This window comes from Struthio camelus, chromosome 1 (assembly GCF_040807025.1).
Source record: "Struthio camelus isolate bStrCam1 chromosome 1, bStrCam1.hap1, whole genome shotgun sequence".
Lineage (NCBI taxonomy): Eukaryota > Metazoa > Chordata > Aves > Struthioniformes > Struthionidae > Struthio > Struthio camelus.
The window spans coordinates 137,092,790-137,114,458 of NC_090942.1; the positions used below are offsets into that span (position 1 = coordinate 137,092,790).

The 21,669-nt window shown below is 38.3% G+C and overlaps 1 protein-coding gene across 10 annotated transcripts in view; it reads left to right on the forward strand.

The window, feature by feature from the left end:
* Positions 1–21,669, forward strand: part of MAP7D2 (MAP7 domain containing 2) — an 83,961-nt gene that overhangs the window by 60,377 nt on the left and 1,915 nt on the right. For 5 of the 10 annotated variants that reach the window (XM_068918192.1, XM_009669260.2, XM_068918201.1 and 2 more), the window contains 13 exons: positions 365–463; positions 2,392–2,502; positions 3,829–3,951; positions 7,016–7,164; positions 7,605–7,732; positions 14,049–14,281; positions 14,669–14,795; positions 15,950–16,154; positions 16,333–16,437; positions 17,704–17,757; positions 18,432–18,510; positions 19,222–19,408; positions 21,097–21,376. In XM_068918192.1, coding sequence (XP_068774293.1) covers positions 365–463; positions 2,392–2,502; positions 3,829–3,951; positions 7,016–7,164; positions 7,605–7,732; positions 14,049–14,281; positions 14,669–14,795; positions 15,950–16,154; positions 16,333–16,437; positions 17,704–17,757; positions 18,432–18,510; positions 19,222–19,408; positions 21,097–21,346 — 1,850 coding nt within the window. In that variant the 3' untranslated portion in view covers positions 21,347–21,376. The remainder of the gene's footprint in view (positions 1–364; positions 464–2,391; positions 2,503–3,828; positions 3,952–7,015; positions 7,165–7,604; positions 7,733–14,048; positions 14,282–14,668; positions 14,796–15,949; positions 16,155–16,332; positions 16,438–17,703; positions 17,758–18,431; positions 18,511–19,221; positions 19,409–21,096; positions 21,377–21,669) is intronic. The other 5 variants (XM_068918215.1, XM_068918245.1, XM_068918257.1 and 2 more) reach the window with 3 other exon arrangements.

Consider the following 21,669-nt stretch of genomic DNA (forward strand, 5'->3'; position numbering starts at 1 on the left):
TTCTGTTTTAAATCATTTAACTTATTTACATTTACAAGCTTTGAATCAACTCTTGTTTCAGGAAAAAATTATCCATGTTTGGGTGGTGATGAAATACGACAGTTGCTTTCTTTTAAGCAGTGTGTAAATATATTTAACTCTAAAAAAGGCATACCTGCTGTAGCTTTTTTTCATGTCATAGTTTTCATGGTATTAAAAAGCCAGGAAAATAAATATATTTGACATTATATTAAAAGTAAGTATTTTATACTTTGAGAAAGAAACGGCTTTGTTTTTGTGATACAGTTTATGCTTAATTCCACCTCCCCCAACTTATTCAGTAATTTTTTCCACCTCTTTTTGCTCTGATTTCTCTGCTGTGTAGGTGAATCAGAAAATACCCCACCCCCTGTTCTAGGTTTAGCTGCCAACACCCTTCCTCCAGACCCTGTGACCTCTACTGCTCCTGCTGATTCCTTCAATGGTATTTCAGAGAATCACAGTACCATCATGTCTTGTTTATAACTGTTCTAATCACTGTAATTCATCCACTGATCTTGTCCTCCCTAACCACTGTTTTCTTATTATTTCAGTCTGGTATTCTACAGCGTTACTGTTAGAGATGTGGACCAAATGTCTTTTTAATTTCCTTTTAATTTTGCCATGGTGGAGCAGTGCATGCCTCACATTTCAACACAGTAGAGGCATTTCATGATTTTCTCACTAACTGTAGACTTCTACAGCTCAGATTCTCACTTCTGTTAGTTCTGTGGGCACTCCGTGTTTGTGTGTACGTGTGTATAAATATACATATATTTTACAGTTTTTATATACGTGCACAGGTGCAGGTGCTGAATAAAAAAATTTCAGTTGCACAGTGACAGAAAATGCATTATGGAGACAATGTTCCATCAAAACAGTCCTACTTTTCCATCTCAAGGCCCTCTTACTGCAATATTTTAAGAAAGAGCAAGTTTGGTATATATATATATAGCCACGCTATGTTTTCAGCATCCTAAAGTGGATCTTGGTCAGGCTGGTATTTGTAAAAAACAAAAAAGATGTTGGGGCAACTATGTTTCATTTTTCTCTTGTATTGTTAAGTTCTCTCCCCCCGCCCCCGAAAGAGCTGTGAGGTAGATGAGTGCTCCAAGTTTAAGAATGGATTGCCTATACGAGTTCTAATTTTGGTTGCAAATGTACTTGGCTCTTTGAAAACATAACGCAGCCTGTGCTTTTAAGAACAAGGCTCGTCTTCTCCCCCAAAAGAAGGACCTAGACTTGAATATTACTCCTGCAGAATGCACAGTTTCTGTTGTCCTGCACATGCTCTCACAGGACTATTGTTTCTGGCAAAAGGAATTGAATTTTTGTACTAATTGTTACTTATTCACAAAGAAGAGATTTGGATGTGCAACTGATGTTTTGTAGCACACCAGCATTGCACCTGCTTTATTAAAGAGGGAACATAGAGAATTATATTGTTTACCGTATTAGGTGACCGAAGTCAAATCTTGTAGGTCCCACAGAGGCAAGGTTTCACTTAATGTAACGGGGAATGCCATAACTTATTTTGGGGCTGCCAGAATTAGGGCCACGTACGTGTCTCTAGCTAGCTGAAGGTATTTTTGTTTTTGAAAGAAGCAGAATTCAAATTTAAAAGACAAAGCTTCTAAGTTTTTAGCTTCTGAGCATTGTGCGGCGATCATCATATGGTAGTGTACTGTACTTGGACAAAATTTTTCTGTCGTTCTGTTCAATAAATGGCGAGGTAAGAAATAGGTACCAAACAGCCGCTGTCAAACAGTGCTTTAGAAGCAATAGCCGCACAAAACTGAAGGTACGTGGAGTAATACCAAAAAGCTTTTTTTTAAAAATTCTCAAGCACAAAGAGGTAAAGCCAAATGGCTGGTGTCAAAACAGTCATTGTGAGGGTGATTTCTTGTCCTGCAGATACGAGCGTCATGTAATTTTTGTGTTAGAGTAATACCTGAGACGCACCCCAGCTCTTCCGGACTGAAAGCGAGGGGAGGGGGAATGGAGGTGAGGAGTTCAGGGTTGTCACATTTTCGCTTCATCATTTTCCTTAGGTAACTTTCTGCTTGTGCTGGTATGTCTTATGTCAGAATGGCTTCATTCATTCAGACCCGATACGCAATTATTTGCCTGTGGCACTGTAGAATGTGAGCTATTGTAACAATGAAATGTTAAATTCACAAGCAGCAAAGTTGTGTACCGCAGCATATGTTAAAAGCTGCTGGTCCTTCAGCAGTCAGAACAAGCTTATCTCCTACGTCTTATTCAGTGCTGTGATCAGTGGCAAGGGCCAGGAGTACAAAATGCAAGGTTAATTTGGGGAGTTTTTCAACACTGTGATATGAATGCAAATATCTTCAATGCGTCTCTCTGCAGCATGTGACAAACTTTCAGCTTCTACAATGAATCTGCCAAAGCAAATGGAGTCGCCAATCAGTAAGCGTCTGTCCTCCTCCACAGCGGCAATAACACATTCCCCTGACAGAGGCAAGTGAATATGCTGGTCTCTTACCAGCATAAACTCTCCTTCTGTGTTTAAAGCACTTCTTCCTGTCCATTTGACTATGTAACTCTCTCATATCAATTATTCAAAAGATTTCAAAGATTTGCAGGGTCGTAAGTTAACTATTAATGTGAAACATAATAACGTAGTTTTGAAGCCTGCCCAAGACTTTGCTGCCATTTGGTGACCCTGGGCCAGGGACAAACGCTGGGTTTTTTTACTGCTTATTTTTCAACTAGTGATACTTTAGCAAACAGGGTTGTAAATACGTGCCGCAACCGCAGCACTTTCCCAAGTCTTTAGGGCCATAGCCAAGTAATAAAAAAGCAAGCGAACCAGCCTGGTGGTGCGACAACGGACATGGGACGCAGTGTTGGCAGAACTATGTCCGAGGAGCCACCTGAGAGACTTTAATTTGGTGACCAGAGTTCTGGAGTCCTTTAATTTGATTTGAAAACCTGATCCATGAGAGGCTCAGCAAAAGATGATCATCTTGCAGGAGTAGTGGTTACTAAACACTACAGAAAGGACTGAAAGAATTATGCCACTGTCAACTCTTTGCATTTCTTTGTTTTTCTGGGGATCTTGTTTCCTTTTTTCTTTTTTTCCGCCCTTTTAAAACTATAATGAGAAAAATATATTGACTGAAACAAATGACAGTGAAGGTATATTTTTAGAAAAGGGAAGGTAAATTGCCTTTCATTTTTGAGTTGCTTAATGAAAACGCATCCCTAGCTTTGAGGTTATTGTGATAGATGGCTTTATATATGCATGTAATAGAAACATTTATAAACGTTTCTTATATAGCTGATGCTTATATTTATGGAGGAGAAAGGAAGGCAGGCACATTGTATAAATAAGGTTTATATAATGGGGTGAGACTGCAAATTTTAAATGCGTTCCAGTATGACTGGCACACTAGTGAGTAACTGCACTTGTTATACCAGTGTTTCACCTTTTCTACTGGGGAACAAGGCAAAGCTTTTTCATGCTGAGTCATGAAAGCAACCATTTTGCAGAATGGGGCACGCCTCTGTGTAAGAATAAATTGCAACACAGTCTTAACCTTACTATATTTATCGTACAGGTTTGAAGATAATTTAGGTGGCTTTAAATGAAGGAGAAACCAGAAACCTCTTTTCAGAGGAGAATTAAAATTATTTTAAAATACTTTAAATCTCAAGCACTTCAAGACTTTTTTTTTCATTTCATTTAATCATTTCATTATTTTGTTTCAGTTATTTTAAAAGCATCATTTTGTGTTTTGTTCTTGCATTTTAAAATGTATTTTATTTGCTCCCATCCTTCAGCTCACCGCATGCATCTTAGTCCAATGGAAAACTTTATTGTTTCTCGACTGCTGACTCCCACACAGTCTTCTTTAGCCAGAAGCAGAAGTACATTAATGCTTTCTGAGCAGTACAATAATCCAGGTAAAAATGTGAATTATTCACTTTGAAATCATTAAGGTATGTTTTTGGCTGCATTTAAGTAGTTGCTTAAAGAAACTGAATGCTATGAACCAAATGAGAGTTTATACATAATACAAAAAAAAAAACTATTAAAGAAGCTCGTCTTGATAAGTGTGTTTAAAAATTTGAAAAAAATGCATCATTTAGTCTTTCTTGTTCTGAATGCTTTTTTAAAAAACATAGCAATGAAATCTTGATTAACAAAATCAGTAAAACTTAAACCAGCGGAAAACTGAATATGTGCATTTATGAAATAGGTTGTCTTTTAGACCAGTGTGAGATACCTGTCAGAGCAGAACACAAAGGCTTTATTGATTGTATTACTGTAATCCACTTTTATACTCGGGCAGTATCCAAAGTGAAAACCCCAGGCCACTGTTTCAGCCTTACTTATATTTATGAGGGTTACCATTCTTCACTATTAAATCACTCTTTGTCTTTAAATATGTGTATATAAATATCTGTAGATAGGTAGATACAGATTGATGTTTGATTTTTGTTTAGAGGAAAAACATAGAGATACTAACTGGAAGGTATCTGTTCCAGTAATTATTCTTCTTTAAGAAGCTAAAAATTAGGGGTGATAGTTACTGCTCTTATCTGTAAATGGCAGTCTAAAGCCCTTATTTTGCAAACATATGCAATTAATTTGTTTCCAGACCTGCTAATACTTGGTCAAGCGCCTAATTTTATGTATGTACTACTGCGTAGTCCTGGTTTTAAAGTTATATCTGCTCGTGAGTGTTAGCAGAAAGAAGGACTGAAGTTTGACAGCCTTTATGTCCTTTTATTCAAAAAAAAACCAAAACCAGCAAACAAAAAACCCAAACACCTTTCTGCAAAAGGAAGCGTTATTTTTTTCAAGATAAAACTGGTTAGAACGTAAAGGGCTGATCATCTTGTGATCAGTATTGTCACATGGCCTGGTTGAAGTATGCTCAAGTCTTGTATCTGTGCTCCTAAGGCAAAGATATTTAGAAGTGAGTTACAAAGTAAATGTACTTTCTTTGGTGCATTACTTCTTCGTTACAATGCATAAAGACACCGGTATTGAATGGCTCTAAAATTATTTCCTTTGTTTCTACATGAAAAGTAACATCTGTTGGAAGCAGAAATGTTGTCAAACAGTACTTTGCCCATGAGAAAATTCCCAGTTTACTTACTGTTCGGGGAGCAGCTACTAGTAAGGTGGCCAAAAGCCAACTCAGATCAGTGTATTCAGCTGAAAATGTTAAGGTGAATTGGTAAGACCACCTACAGATGTTGTCTTCTGTGTTGTCTCTGATATTGAAGAAATCAATAGGGACTCTCTTTGCCTTTCCCCGCTCATTTGCTTGCAAACTCTCAGTCTTATCTCTGTCATCAGCGCGGGATCTTTAAGGCAGCACGCTGGCACGTCTCACAAAGCTGCAATTTGGCCTGCGTTTCTGCCTTCCCCTGGGCTGAAACAGTGCTGATTCTGGGAATACTCTCTGAACCAGCGTCCTCTTTGTCGTTTCCTTGCAAAGCAAGCAAGTGGTGGCTCAGGTTGCAAACCGCATCGATACTCAGAATGGCTGCCGACAGTCTTGCCAGTAGTTGCTGGCAAAGGAGTGAGGGAGGATCTTCTATTTATAGTAAAAAATACATTTTTCCCCTGGTTTTTCCACGTGCTTTGTGAGGGGTAAAAACATAATAGTTGTTGAAGAGTTTTTCTGTCCTCAGGCAGTGTTTTAATTCTGGGTTGGTGCAGTGGCCTTTAAGCCTCTCTCGGTAGAAGTAGCTTCCTGGACTGGGACTGGGACTGGGGTCCTTCCTTTTTTATAAGCACGTACTTGTGCATCCTGTTTGGGCAAAACTCACTCTCCTCCTGTGTTTTCTGCAAGCTTGGAAGTGAGGGTCCTCAATTTAAGACTTCCTCTAAAGCAGTGCATTGTTAGCATCGCTCTCAGTCAACGTATCAAGGCAAGCAATAGTTACTGGAAATTTATGATTCAATTTTTTTTTTTAACAGTTGAAGTAAAAATATGCATTAAGCATTTTTCTTCATGTTCAGAGCACTTTTGCCAAGTTGCTGGAAAGTAAAGGAAAACATAGGCTCAGTTAAACTTAGCAAGCATGCAAAAATGCATCATGAGTAATATTATGGGACTATCCCCAATAAAAAAAATTACAGAAATGTATTTTCTCCCTCTAAATTTGAGCATGATACTTTTCCACGGTCAATATTCTTGACTTCAGTTGAATAAAATACAAATGGAAACGCACTGTGTCACTGTGGTTGTAATTAGTCCCCGTTTTGTTAATAAAGCATATACCCTGCTAATTGTTTTATGTTTGTGAAAGTTTCATCTTGGAAGACAATGTTAACAAAAAACAGGAGCAAAATAGCCCATTTTAAAATATCCCATTGATACTGCAAATAAAAAAAGCAAACGTCCAAAAAGAGGTGCCCTATAGACTGCAGTGAATGTGTCGCACTCAAACTGATGTCTACCACTGGTAGCAGTAACTGAAGTAACTGCCAGCAGCGTTTAGTATAGGACTGTTTTTAAATTTTTTTTAAGCATTGTTATTCAAAGTAATTACAGTGTTTAGGAGCGTTTGCCATGTTTAGGCATTTTAGATAATTCCTTTTTATTCCCTCACCCTTCCTGTTTCAGGATATTTGTTGAAAAGTGATCTAACTGTGAAATTATTTGATTACTCTTTTAAACTATATGCAAAGGAAGCTGGTGTTTTCAGAATAGAAAAAAAATCACAGTCCTAGTTAAGTAATTCAAAGGGTATATGGGTAAGAGTGATATCTTAGATATTAAAAATCCTATAAAAGATGTTAATTTCAGTTGAGGCATTTTTAGTACATATGGGACCATGTCAGCTGTATGTTATATAACGTGGTTTTTAAAAAAGCTTTTAAAAAAACCTTTGAAAATGACCTTTGTGATATTGAACATTATAACATATGAGTATGCTGTTTTCTCCTCTCCCTTACTTCTCTGTCTGTGCTCCCTTTTGCTCTTGCTATTGTACTATAACTCTTTAGTATTCCATATCTGTCCTCGTGTAGCACCAGCTAGTCCTCTTAAATCTCCCTACAAGCCTTCCCCCACACGAAGCACAGACAGAAAGAAGGCGACTTCACCCTCCACTTCTGATGCCATGAAAGGGGCGACTGCAGCTGAAGTTACTCAGGTGGGTTTGGAATGTGTTTGATTTCACTTCTAGGTAAGCTGGCGTGGCTTCTCGTTGTTATCTCTCACTTTGGATTCATACAACTGAAGTGATACCTCTTTGGTAAGAAACAGCAGTAAGAAAATGGGTCTTGCACGCATCCATTGGTTTCATGCTCCTGTTTGGCAACCTTTTAATGTCTTCTCGCTGGGAATTAATTAAATGTTAAGCAGTGGTGTTTGGAATGGCAACACCTTTATTTTCAAGGAACTGACATTTCTGGCACTGAAGTTTATGTTTCTGGACTTGCCTGTAACTTCTGGGAATGGGGATGACAAATAGGGTGTCAGTGCTGGGTATGACTATAAGTTAATCCAATCTTGTTGGTTAATTAGCAAGCTTCACATATTCTGGAAGTGTTGCTCCTAAGTATGAAAACTAAAAAGAACTGGTTTTTTTAGACTGAGAAGATAAAGAAAGAGAAGAGACCCACAACACCTGGTTCATCATCTGGTATGGGATCTCCTCTAAGAAGGTCTGATTCTCCTGCTGCCATGTCCAGAAGATCTGCATCACCTGCAACACCTAAGTATGCCTTTCTTATTAGTGGTCTAAAACAGAGAACTTCTTGTTGCCTATAAAGAAGCTATAGATTGCTGAGGAACTTCCTTAGAAGCATTGAATAAAAGCCAAATAATTTTAGTTCTTCGTATATATACACCCATATATACATATATATATAGAGAGAGAGAGAGAGAGAGAGAAAGAGAGAGAGAGAGATGTAGATAAACAGATATAATATATGTAAAGCTGTGTTAAGAGACACTAGAGGCACTCCTCTGCCTTTTCTCAGTCTTTAGAAATTATCGCTGTGCTGCTACTTTTCATTTGGTAACTCCTATTAAATTTTATTTAAGATTTAATGTATTTATTTTTAAAACATGCTTTTGTTTTATTTGGTTTTGAAGAAATTCTGCCTAATGAGAAGAAATGCATAGCGGGTGAACATTAAGTAGAAATTTCAACATGTGAGATATGCATTTCCCTTGCTGACAGTACCGCCTGGGTCCATAAATTTACTTACTGTGCTTCATCTAAACCCACAGTTTTCATCTCTGTTTCTTTATAGACCTTTGCGTTTTCTTTCGTACGCTCTTGTGGACCAATAGCACACCTAGACTTAATGGCAATTGAGTTGCTTTTTTTAATTGATTTTTGTGGACACTCTAAGATTATGGTCCATGTACTACAGCTTGAAATTCACTAGTCTAAAACAATTTGTCTTCGACTTCCTTAGAGCAGGATACTAAGTTTGGCTCAAAGGAAGAAGTACGCTGGAGTAATCATGGTCTACAGTAGTTGCCTCGCTCTTTTTTCTAAAGCCTTTTCATGAGCTCCACTCTTGTCTATCTCAGAAATGATCTCTGTTTGTCTGATTATAAGTACTATTTTTTTTACCTGACCCTGACTATATTCTGAACCACTCTTACTAACCCCCTTTTGGCAAATTTCTTCTGCTTAAAAGCTAGCTAATATTCCCTTTCTGTTTCAGCTTTGTATGTGTAGCCCTCTATGGAGGGTGATTTTTGTGCGTGAATCTGGTATCAGACAAAATATAGAAAACTGTGTTGATGGACATTCTTTCCGTTCCAGACATCCTCTTTCATGCAACTGTGAAATTGCAATCCTTGGTTCACATTTCCATTATGGGCCACAAATCGTTAAACTTTCAATATTATAGGTATACAGTCATCAGATTCCAAACTATGTAATTTTGCATATAATGGAATGATATGAATTTATATAACAGGAAATGTTAATGATGAATCAGCTAAGGAGCAACTTTTTTTATTACAATTTTGAATAGATCTTTGTGCAGTGGCATTGCTAAATTTAAAGAAAAAAAATTGAGCTATAAAAACATATATTATTCTGTAGGTTGCTGTTATTCCCTGTTCAGAATGCATCTGTCAGTTCAGTCATCTGTCAGTTCAGTCAAGTATAAAAGACATACCAAAAAGCATAAACAATTAAACAAAATCATCAGAGGGAAATGAATTGCTGGCAGTGAAGCACTTCATGATGGGCAGACATTGAAAAAGGTAGTATAGCTTGTCCTAGAGACAACGCTGAACAAAATGATTTTGAGAAACAAGCAGATGTTTAGCATAGCATGCAGAAAAGTTTGCCCAGTTGTGATTCATAGAACTAATTTCCATAAAACGGTAGACAAAGATTGAGACTTTTTTTTCCCCAAGAGATAGGTGTATAAATTTTGAGAACCACTTTCTAGGAAAAGGTTTTAATGTCTGTAAGGAATATAAACTATCGTGTTTAGAGGAAGAAGCAGATGCTGTATGGAGGAATTAAGAAGCCTACTGGTGGGCTACTCTGTGATTGTCAGCCACAGATAGTTATCCTTCTTTTTTCTTTCCCTCCCTCTCTTCCTCAAGAGGATCTAGGTCTGACCCTGGCTAGAAATGTATTACTGAGCGTTTAATCTTAACATGGCCCAATTAGAACACCCTCCTTGACCTTGAAAGATACACCAAATGGAATTTAAATCCATGTTTGTTACTGATTCCAGAAAGAGAGTTCTGCTTCAGCACTCTTGAAAATTCCCCTCGGAAATAAAATTAAAAAAAAAAAAAATCCTGATTGACGTATTATATAAAAATACCCACCTCTTCATAAAACTCAAATGCAAGATGATGATCTGGCTGATCACTGGATTTAAATGTAGGTGTCAGGCTTTTGGAACTTTGTGTTAGATTGTCTAATCTTTCCTTTTCATTTAAAATTATCTTTGGGGGGGGGGGGGGGGGGGGGCTAAGAACATTTTGAATTCTCTATCAGCAGCTGGCTCTAGAGGATGGCCCAGTTCAAGGTTTGGAACACATCTGTGGTTAACACTGCTATCAAATAAAACAGTAATATTAAATAGAGCTATAGTGAGTTTGTGTTCCTTTAAGAAATATAAAAGAGAAATGAAATTCTCTTTTCTCTCGCTGGAGAAGATCAAAACTAAGAGTGAAAGAAAACTTCCTTTGAGGAAATACCACAGATAATAGTGCAAAAATGTGAGAGCCCAGGAACAGTATTTGATCAGAGCAATCTCAGAAAGAAAGCTTGAGAATGTAGGAGTCTTTAGTGTGGTTTTAGCAGAGCTTTGGTTGATAGGAGTAGGGAGATGGGGGAAAAAAAAATCCAGCAGTGCCAGATTTGCTGACTGGTGATTTAAAATTAGCCTTCTGAACTGCCACGTGACGACCTGTCACGTACCTGGCTTTTAAAGGAAGCACGCTGTCCTCTGCCTTGCTATTCATGTTCAAAATTGGATGTGACCTCTGACTCTGCAGTGCTACATATACTTTATTTGTTATGCTTAGCTAAAATAAGCTCAGGACTCCTCTTAAGCTTCTGCAGTATGGGCTACTGCTCTCCCTCCTTAATTAAAATAAGAGACATTTTAATTTAAGTACCCATGGTTCCTCAGACGCGATAGAGGTGCAGTGCTTGTAGAAGCTATGATGAGAATAGCTTCTTACCAGCTGCTGCCCCCGTGTCAGCACAGGGGATTAGGTGAGATAGTTCCAACTGTTAAATTTATTTTGTACCTTCAGTGGGAGGAAGATGCTTCCTGTACATCTGGATTCTTTCAAATCTAGTGACTAAGATCAGCTAACTTTCAGAAAACTAAGATGCTGCCATTTCTTGGATTTTTGAGAGTCTTTTTCTTAATTCTCCAGCCTTCATATTATAGGGCACAGTTCTGTGCTCCCATGTTCTTACCAGGATTTCATTACATCCCCTCCATTTCCCCCAAGGCATAAATAAAACGCTTTTTAAACGTTAAAAAAAAAAAAAAGTATAAAGATAAACTAAATGTTAAGCAGACTCATATGCAAGTGTTTATACATTTTCCTTAATGATGCCATTTTCTGTTTTCATAATCAAGTTTGGTCCCTTCTAGTAAAAAGTAGCATTATCTAAACACTAGTAGGAGTAATGCTTTTTTCCGATAACAATTGTTTCAGTTTTAAAGGTGCCGGACGACAATATGTTCAAATACAAGGTGGAAAGCACTGTTCACTTAATAGTTTTTACTGGCATCAAGTAAATGATTTGAAAATTTCTGAATAAAGATTCTTACCGCTGATAGCTTTTCTCTGTTTTCCACTCCTTGCACTACGCTGTTGTCATTCTTTTAATAACATTTTTTATATGCTTCTCCCTTTTAGTTGCTTTAAAACAAGTAAAACCATACTTGTTCTTTTGGCAATCAGAGCCATAAGAAAAAAAATTCTGTAAGTCTAAAAGTTCAAAGCTGTATTACTTAAAAAAAATACATTTAGCATGTTTCTTGCTCAACAGATAAGTTGTACAGCCTGTCTGTTATAATCCCAATGGAGTGCAAGATACATAGTTCTCATGACTAGACTCCTTCCTACCAACTTCTTAAATTTAAACTGATTGTCATGTATTTATTAGAGAAGAATTTCTTCTTTACTATTACTAAAACTGACTCAGCCTTAGTTATAGGACTGTTTTGTTCCTCCTGTCACAGCACGTTAAATTAAAAGCATTGCAAGAAATATGTGGTGAAGTTAAAAATGTAAAGCAAAGAGAGAAGGGACTACACTTTGAAAAAGTATCTGATTAACAAGAAGTATCCTCTGGGCTTTGGAGAAGCATAAGAAAGGCTGTTTGCTATCTTATTCACACATTTTTTATGAAATGCAGTTGGAGATTACTAAAACGGTAAGGCATACGTGTGAGCCATGTGCCTATGTAGGTGAGGACCTCAAAGTCTCTGCCTTCATCTTTAAGATGACCTGGGAATCCATCTGTTTCCCAGAAAGGAGAAAACTAAAGACAGTGCTAAAAACAGACCAGGCCAAACCAACGCCAAACAAACCGATATCATTATCTTCTCCTATCGCTCCTATCTTCCACTAAAGTAAAAGAACTGGAAATGCTGTGAATTCCTTCTCCATACCTCCCAAAGCATCTTTCCGTCAGGGAGCAGCAGGAGCGTGCTGCCCCACAAAGGAGGCCAGGCCAGGAGCTGTGGGGGACAGCAGGGCAGGGACTTCACCAACAGGCCCCTGGCATGCAGCACTCAGAAAGGTGGCCAGAGCCGGTCTGGTGACAATGACCAGGGTCAGCCAAGAGGCCAGCACGACCAGCTAAGGTTGTAGTAATGGGGCAGGTCTGAGGCCGAGCCAGGGCATCACGTCAGGATCAGCAAGGTCTAAGGCTGGGCACAGGCATACCTACAGCGTAGCTTAGGCAAGGACCAAGGGTGAGGGCCTGAGCTTACGTGGGGCTCCTGGGCTTCCGGGCAGAGGGTGCCTGGGTTGAACCCTGGATCTGCCTGGGTGCAGTGTTTCCAGCAGGCCAAGGGCTTTTGGAGTCTGTGATGGCTCTACAGTGGGAGCAAGAGAGTACGGACAGTGTGGTACTCTGTGCAATCTTTACCTCCCCACAAACAGGGCAGCTTTAAATGAGCTCCCTGTATTCTGGTGTCTTGACCTCTTTCAAATGCAGCACAATATGCTGGAAAGAAACCTTTTTTTCCCTGAATTTATGAGTTGAGGAGGAGAAGGAAAGACTCATAATTTTCATTGTCTGCTCTATAATGCAAACGCTGTTCTGGTGATAGTAGTCTCTGGCCACACAATACTATAGTTAGATTTATACAAAACTTTGCACTCTAGTCCATTAATTTTCAGTCATTCATAAATGTTTACATTCTTCATGCTTATGGTCTGTTAGAAGGAGTACGTAGTCCAGAAAACATCATGTTGTAGTACATGGAACTGTATATTGTGTAGATGAAAGAAGATGATAAGGGATAATACATTTGTATCATAATTGCGTATCTGTAAGAAAGGTTAAAGCTGCATGCGTAATGTTCACCTTCATGTAAGATTATTTCTTCTAATGGGACTCAACATAAATCACTTTTTCTTTTAAGATTGTAATCTGTTTTGCCTCCATAATAGTTAGTCACACAGTCTTTCTTAACTTTACAAGTATTGAATGTTAGTTACTGTTGCTATATAAATAATAAATAGTGTTTGTATGTAGTTTTATGTTTCCTTGTAATCTATTCTCTGTAATGCACGTGTATGTTCACTGAATATCAAGTATCTTTACCCTTTCGCTTTCTAAGGACTGACTTTAGGGTTGTCACACAATCTAAAGTATGCAACAGGCAAACAAGCTATCAGCAGCATTGCTGCTGTGCAGTGCCGTTGCCACAAGTGCAGCCTTGTAGAAGGTCCCAGGGCCTCAGTTTTGAGCCTCCAGTCTGTTGTCTTGATGCTGGTTAAAGCGCTGAAATAGTGGAGCAGACTGTAGAATGATTTGGTCAGTTCTGTCTCTGTTTGTGCTGCCCAGCTTTTACCCTGGTGTACAGCAATAATTGATGCTATTTTAGAAAATCAGATACTGTTAGAAAAAGACCATGTTTGAGAAGGCTGTATTCAGATGAAAGCAGCAACTGCAGAAAGCACTGCAACTCATCATAATTGCTGCAGACAGAAAGCAGTCATAGCTTTGCTTTAAATGTTGAGATGAGCTATTGAATACAATGATGTTGACAAAATTATTTATGAAATGGCAGTTGGTAGTCCATGATTTCATATTGCTTTCCTACAACTCGGAGAATGTTTTTGATCTTTGATATCAGACTTTTCTGTAATCATTTGCACTTGCTTGATAATTTCCTGCATTTCAGGTTCTGATCGTTTTGCCTCCAGGGTATTTTCTATACAGTATTGTGCAAAACTACTGATATTCCTGTGTAGCTAGAGATGACAAGAAGAATCATATATGTAAAGATGGAACTTTGTTCCCAGTTGCATAATAGACTCTTTGACTTTTGTTTCCCTCATCAGGACAGTTGCAAAGACTTACCCTCAGTCTCCTAAAAATGCCAAACAATATCCAGCTTCACCTGTGAAGCATCGTGCCACTTCTAATCTCAACCAGGAAACCCCTAAAAAGAAAGCAGACAAGGAGAAGGAGAATGTCGGTCGTCAAAAATCCCCAGGAGCGCGCACTGATGAGGCAGGTCAGGCAGCTTCTGAGAAGCACGTGCCTTCTGCAGGAAAGACTGAAAGTAGTGAAGGTGAGTTTTATTGCAAGAATGTATTGCAAGGTACTGTGGGTCCATACAACTTTTAAACAATGAGGTTCTGTTCTTTCCATGATGCTACTCAGTGATGGATTCATGAGTACCTGTAAAGGTACCTACTGGAACCAGTAATTGTATAATTCTCACCAGGCAACCCATGTTTGGAAAATAATTGTTGCTAATGGGAATGTGAAAATGTTGAAATCCAGGGAGACCCTTACTTATCCCATATTTCCTCTGCTGGAAGTGCTGATACATGCTTTTGAAAAACAAGGATGGCTTAATGGTGTGAACTGGACCCATTTCAGCCCCTGTGAGTGTGGAAGTGCTGGGCCCTCTCTCATTTCCCTGCTTTACTTTCCAACCTTGATGTTCTTCCAGGGAAGCTCACAGCAGGAACAACTGATGCAGAAGAAGCTTCAAAAATTCTAGCTGAGAAAAGACGACAGGCGCGCCTACAAAAAGAACAAGAGGAAAGGGAGAGACAGGAAAGAGAAGAGCGGGAGAGGTATCTCTGTTAACTTGTGAAAATTATTACCTGATAATCATGTCTCTCTACTACTTGTACTGTGGACTGTACTGACAAACAGTCCAACCTGTACCATTGAAGATGCTTGCAACTGTGGTGTTCTGAGAATCAAGACAGCTATTCAGGAGCTGAAATTTCAAGTCTTTTGTTTCTTTAAATTTTGATCCATTGTTCATTAGTATCTTTTGCAGTCTTTGCCTAGTAGAGTTAGAAACTAGTAATTTTGCCCCTTTAAGAAGCCTGAAGACACAATCATTCATCCAAATATTTCAAATGTATCTACGCTGCAATTTGCAGGACGGTGTAAAAATACTTGAGGTAGTTTTAAATGAGCTAGTCCACCTAGAAGAAGCAATCTTTCAGTGACAATGTATGCCTTAGATTGCAAGGCATCTTGCAACAAATTAACCTGAAATTGATCTCCCTCCTCATCACTGTCATGGGCAGTTGAGAGCATTAAGAGTGTGAGCACAAGGGAGTTTGCTGTGCCTAACCATGAAACTCCGGCGCTCTCCTGGGAGCGAGCTTTTAGGTCGTTCTCCACGATGGATGCTGGTTGCAAGTGTCAACAAATTACACCTTCCTGCAATCACTAAATCTGCTTGTCTAGATTCAACTCTGTTTCTGCCCTTTTATTATTGAGAATGGGGTGGAAAAAAATCACCAGCTTCTGCCAGTTTGGCCCAATGGAAATATTTCCTGAATTCCCAATAGGCAAAGTTGAGTATGATCAGTAGCCAAAGCAGCTCTGAGATGACCGAGACCATGATCTCCCTGGGCTGGCCAGTGACCAACACAGATTGAACATACCACTGCACTTCCTGGGCTCTGTTATGTTCTATTTGAAATCAGAATTAGTATAGTTTCTTTTTTCTTTCTTTAATTATGCTGTTTTTTAAAGGGAAATATAATTTATATGAAATATTTTATGAAAGAAAAGCAAGACTGGAATAGAAGTGTAATAGCCATCTGCATTCTGGACATGCACTCAACCTCTTTGCTGTAGCTCTGCGTGCTACAAAGTGCAAAGTGTGCACTGATGCATATATTGATGCCGATTGTATGCCAGACATGCAGTAGGAGTCATACTAAGCAAGGTGAAATGTTTTAAACATACTGGTATATTTTTGCAGGCTTGAAAAAGAAGAGCAGAAAAGAAAGGCAGAAGAAGAAAGACTTCGTCTAGAGGAAGAAGCTCGTAAGAAAGAGGAGGAAAGAAAACGTGAAGAAGAAGCAGCTAGAAAAAAGGCAGAAGAAGAAGCGAGGAGGAGAGCCAAGGAAGAGCAAATGCTAAAAGAAAAGCAAGAAAAAGAGCTCCAAGCCATACTTGAGAAGCAGGTATCATCTCAATTACAAGTATGAAACTTTTTGTATTTCAGAAGGTTATTATTGCCATAACTCTGCCAACAGTAATATGGATATATCCATATATATGTGGATATATAAGATAGTATAGTATCTCGTAACCTACCTGAAATAAGTAATGGACCTATCATATTTCACACATTTTGATTAGAAGGAAGAAGCAGAAATCAAAGCCCGTGAGGCAGCTGAACAGCTTCGTCTTGAAAGGGAACAAATCATGCAGCAAATTGAGCAGGAGAGACTGGAGCGGAAGAAGGTAGATGTTTGTGTCTCATTTAAGATAATTATTTCATTTCTTGTTTACATATGCAAACTCAGAAATTTACCCATTAGCATCTACAAATAAAAATCTGGACGAGATTCGATCAATATTTTTGCCTCATGTAATATATGCTACTTGCAAGTTAGAAGAACATGAACATCAAAATCTGTAAAGAAGTGGAATTACTAAAGCAAATGTCTTTCTACTAGGCAGGGAACAAATATGGAATTAGCCCGTAACCACACAGTTAAATACCTGAGACAGTGTGGAATAACGTGCTAAGGCAAATGGTGATTACTTCCCAACCCAGAGCATAACAGACTATTGAGGAATATGAGTGACTTTGTTTTAAAGCTTACTCAACAAAAGCCCCATGTTTTCAATTGAGAAAGTCAATGTGATTAAAAAACAAGTTTCCTCCCACCTGGCTTGTCTCTGGTTACATATATTATGCAGTGGCAGCATGACTGTCTGGCTACTACTGCAAATGTTTCTGCACAAGGAAATGGCTGGAGCTGCATAATGCAGCTTTACATACAGCTCTGTGGCAGGAAAGAGGGAACAACTGCAGAGCTACGTGATACAGAACCTCTGACTGGCTGTAAAAGGTCTTCTTTCCACATATGTTATTCCAGTATGTTATTTTAAACTGTGTACCACTGAGCTGGAGGCACGTTGCAGTTGCAGATTAGAATATCAAACCAAGTAACTTTAAATCTGAACATTTCCTTTCACTCTGGTGCAAAGGGACAAGATTTGTTGGGAGGTTTTTTTAATGAGCAAAGAATTTTAAAAGGATTTTAGGGTAACACCTGACACATTTCCATCAGGAATAAGTTCAAATACCTCATTTTACTCCTCCCTTCCAAAAAGCCTGAGTATTTAAAAAGCAACCATTTGGAAATAGTCGGAAAAGCAACTAGATGGAACTGATAGCTGTTGTTTTTAAATAGCTGTCTTGTTTTGGAGCAGAGCAGAACTCATGACTGCAAACACCTGGTATTAAAATGTTTGTCTCTAGATTGCATCTAGTGAGAAAGTCATGTTTTGTGAGACCTGATGACCTGATGCATAAAAGCCAACTCCCATCTGTTTTTTAATCTCCTGGGTTTTTTGGTTTATTTGTTTTCTTATTTATCTTCCCTTTTTCAAGAGAGGCGGGGATGAAGTCGTCATAGTAGAGAAACACATTTCTTTATCAACCTCTCAAGTTAAATGTGTCATCTGCCTTCTAATGCTCTAGTTTCTTTTGATTTCTAGAGAATAGATGAAATAATGAAGAGAACAAGAAAGAGTGAAACACCAGAAATAAAGGTATGAAACAGTGTGTGCTTTGGATTGTTTTTGTTTTGTCTTGTTTTATTTTTTTGTTGAGGGAGGTGTTTTGTTTGTTTTTTTAAAGTTTATTACCTATATGTGAAAACTGAACTCTAGCACAGTTCCATGTTAGTAGGTATACTTAGGTATGCTCTATCCCCAAATCTTAGGTGCATTTTAGAGCTAAGAGTGACTGCTGCTGTGTTAGTTATTGTTGTGCCACTGCTGTGGAGACCCAGCTTGGTGCAACCGTTGTAGACTCACCGTGCTCACTGCCTAACAAGGTGGGTAGAGCAGAGCTGGAGCCTCTGCTGGTGTCCTGGATCTTCTCCAGCATCGTATCAGCCTGTGTGAACTGGTTACTGAGCTCCCTGTGTTAAGCCTGCCAGGAGTGCAGGATTGAGAACAGGGCAATTGTGGAAGTGATGGAGAGTTTAGTTTTCACTTCTATTTTATGTTTTCTACTAAGGAAACTGTCTCTTCAGTTGCTTTAATAAGCTCCCTGACCTTTCAAATAGGTTTTCTTTTTGAAATAAAAAACAAAAACAAAAAATATCCTCTATTGCTGTTTGACCACCTGCCTGCTGTGGGCACTCTCCCAAGTTCTGAGTCCAGTCAGTTCCAAGAAGGCTACAGTCCTTCATCTAATACAGTTGATCTATTGATTACAGAAGGAAGAGCCAAAACTGGAGATACCATCAACTTTGAATATGGAAAAGCAGCCAAAAACCCTTGTTCTCAACCAGCCGGGTAAAATTTGCCTTATTTTCCTGAGCTAGTTTCACAGGTAGTTCTTTTAAGAGATTTGTAATCTCAGATAAAGCGCTGTATTGTCTTAGTTTTCATCTCAAAAAGGAACAACTACATTTGTATGAATGTGTCAGATGTTAGAATCTAGAGGCTCACTTTTTGCTTTGCCACTTAAGTAAAAGCAGAATAAAGTTGCTCCTGAGATAATACCTGAGATAATATTTATGTAAATGAGAAGTTCCAGCCTACAGATTGGTTTGTGTGCTGCATTCTACATTCTAGTTTTGTAGATACAAAATTTTGCACACAACCAAGTTTGCAAGTTTTTTATAACATTGCTCTAAATTTCTTGCATTTAATATGACTTGAAAGCAGCATATGTATTTTAAGAATTATCAAAAAAAGGTGGCTGTGGGATTTATATTATATTTATTTGCACCAGCTCAAGGCTTTTAGTACATGACATAAAAGGTAATACATTCTCTTCCGACTTCTTTAAATTTAAAAAATATAGTATAAAGAGCAATTGTAGAGTGGAAAGGAGGATTGACAATATAGTACAATGAGTCATAGATGAGATTGGCTCCTACTGTATTGTCAGTCCTCCTTTCTACTCTATCTATAACTTAAAAGCATTTGTGATTTTTTTTTTTTTTTAACAATTTCAATGAAGATATTGCTACTGTAATATTCTCTAACCTTCTTTTTTAGAGATCAATGGATTGGCAACTTGCCTGAAAAATAAAAGCCCAGAAAGTGCTGCCTCTGTAATGCCTTCCCAGGATGTAGTTGCTAATGGACTTAAATCAGTTGCAGGACTTATTCAGCTGGAAGCTGTTGATGGGAAATCTAACAGCATGGAAGATTCAACAGATGAGGTTCAGTCTATGGATGTGAGGTACAGACCATATCCACTAGTAGAAATCGTGGAATTCATATTAGCTACATCTGAAGTTTTCAATTTTATTTGTTAATGCTCACTCCTCGACTTCTCGCCTACCCCACAACGTGTCAGTCTGGTGTCTACTGTGTGGTGTACTCCCACTGATAATACATGCTTCTGTCAAGATGCAAATTGTTAGTTTCAGACTAGAGTCAGCAGAGCTTCAGCTCACTCTCACACGCTGAAAAAAGTATGGAAATCCTTCGACAGTTCTTACTTAACGGATTCCGTACAAATTTGCCCAAACCTTTCCGATTGTTCTGAGAATTCAGGAAGCGCTCCTGTGAAAGTAATTGCTGTAGCTATTGTTCAGATGCCACCAGTTTTTTTATTTGTATCAAAATGGCAATGAGCTCCATATAAACAGAATAAAATACTAAATTCATAATTTTCTTGATATATTTAAATTGAAAAAATATATGGAAATCAGTAAATAACTTCTTGTTTATTAATACTGTTGGATTTTGATGGGAAGATCTGCATGAAAGAAGGAAGTTGATAATTTAAGGTTGCTATGGGAAATCTAGCTCTGAATTGTAAACATGGAATTTTGATTCTGTAGCTCCCTAAATCAGCAAGCCGAATTAACCCCTTCTACAGTTTCAGTACTTCCAATAAATCTGCGTGAGAACATAAAAAATGCCATACTGGATGAAACCAGAGGTCCATCTAGATTTATTACTCAGTCTCAGAGAATAGCAATAGGGAAAAAATAGTTAGGGAGAGCACCTGAGCCCAGCCACTTTCTGCAATCCAAGACCACACAGAAGTATTTTATAAGGAACATTGGAGGGCACATCTCTCCCTTTCTAGTATCCACTGATGGGCTTATTGCCGATGAGTTTACCTAACTCCTTTTTGAATTTGCTGATACTGTTTGCATACATGTCCTCATCTAGCAGCCAGTCCCACAGCTCGGTCCCACTAGGAAAACTACATTCTTGGAGATTGTCTTAAACACAATCTCCTACCAGTGTCATTGAGCATCCCCTGGTTTTTGTGTTGCAGGATTTGATGCACAGTAATTCTGCTCTCAGCCTACCCAACACCTTCATGGTTTTAGAAATCTTAGCGAAATCCCCACTCTGCCTTCTACTCTCCAAACGGAAATGTGTCCCAGCGTTTCTAGTCTCAGCAAGGGGTCAGCTGGTTGCAACACTTGTTAGATTAAATTTTCTGGGATTTCTGTGTCTGAATTATATCACAAAATCTTAAGAAATATATTTTTATTTAGATTGTGAAATGTGAGTACTTTAGGTGAGGTTGCAGGATCAGGACGATAATTTGCAAGATGTAATAAAAATAGTACATTTAGGTAATGGAATGGTGCAGCTACTGAAATAATGAATGTTCAATAGCTGTTCAGTAAACCACCCGATATTAACTACCAGAAATGTGTTCTTAAGAGATAAATGTTCACATCACACAGCCACCACAAACATTAATTTTTAAGGAATACAGAATAGGTATAACCTACTGCCTTGAAAAGGGTAATCTCTTTTTGTTTGGAGTGGGACATATTTTAGGTAAAGGCTTGCTGCAACTAAGTAGTAATTTTTTGGCTGTCAGAAGACTAATCTGATTTTTGCTTAATGAAAAGTCATGCACCTTTGTTTCTGCATCTTCTTCCTTTTATTGTATAGCCCGGTTTCTAAAGAAGAACTCATCTCTATCCCTGAATATTCACCTATGAACGAACTCATGCCCAGCGTTTCTTTGGACCAAAATGGGACAAGTAATGCCAAGGCTCTTGAAGATCTTTTGGATTTTACAGGCCAAGCTACTTACTCCAAGATCTCCAGCGAAACCATTAGCCTAGATGACTGTAACAAAAACTTGATTGAGGGATTTAACAGTCCAGGACAGGAAAATACACTTAATTCTATCTGTTGACAACCTCGCTTTTCTGCAGAATAGATAAAGGTACGGTATTGTGATAAACACCTTAGATACGATAACTTGCTGTGATTACTTATGAGCTTTCTAGAAGAATGTATCGGTGGTAAACAGCATATGTGAAGAGAGGAAGAGAGCTGGTCTCCAGGATATTTAAATTTAGCATAATCTCTCATGTTCGCAGCTCTTCTTAAGTTGGCATCATATTGTGAACTGAGCACATCATAGCAGCTCGTAAATTAAAATACTTCATTTATTCATTCAGAATATAGTGAGAAGAGAGTTGCTCTTTCTCTTCATTAGTTACATAGCTTTCCTGT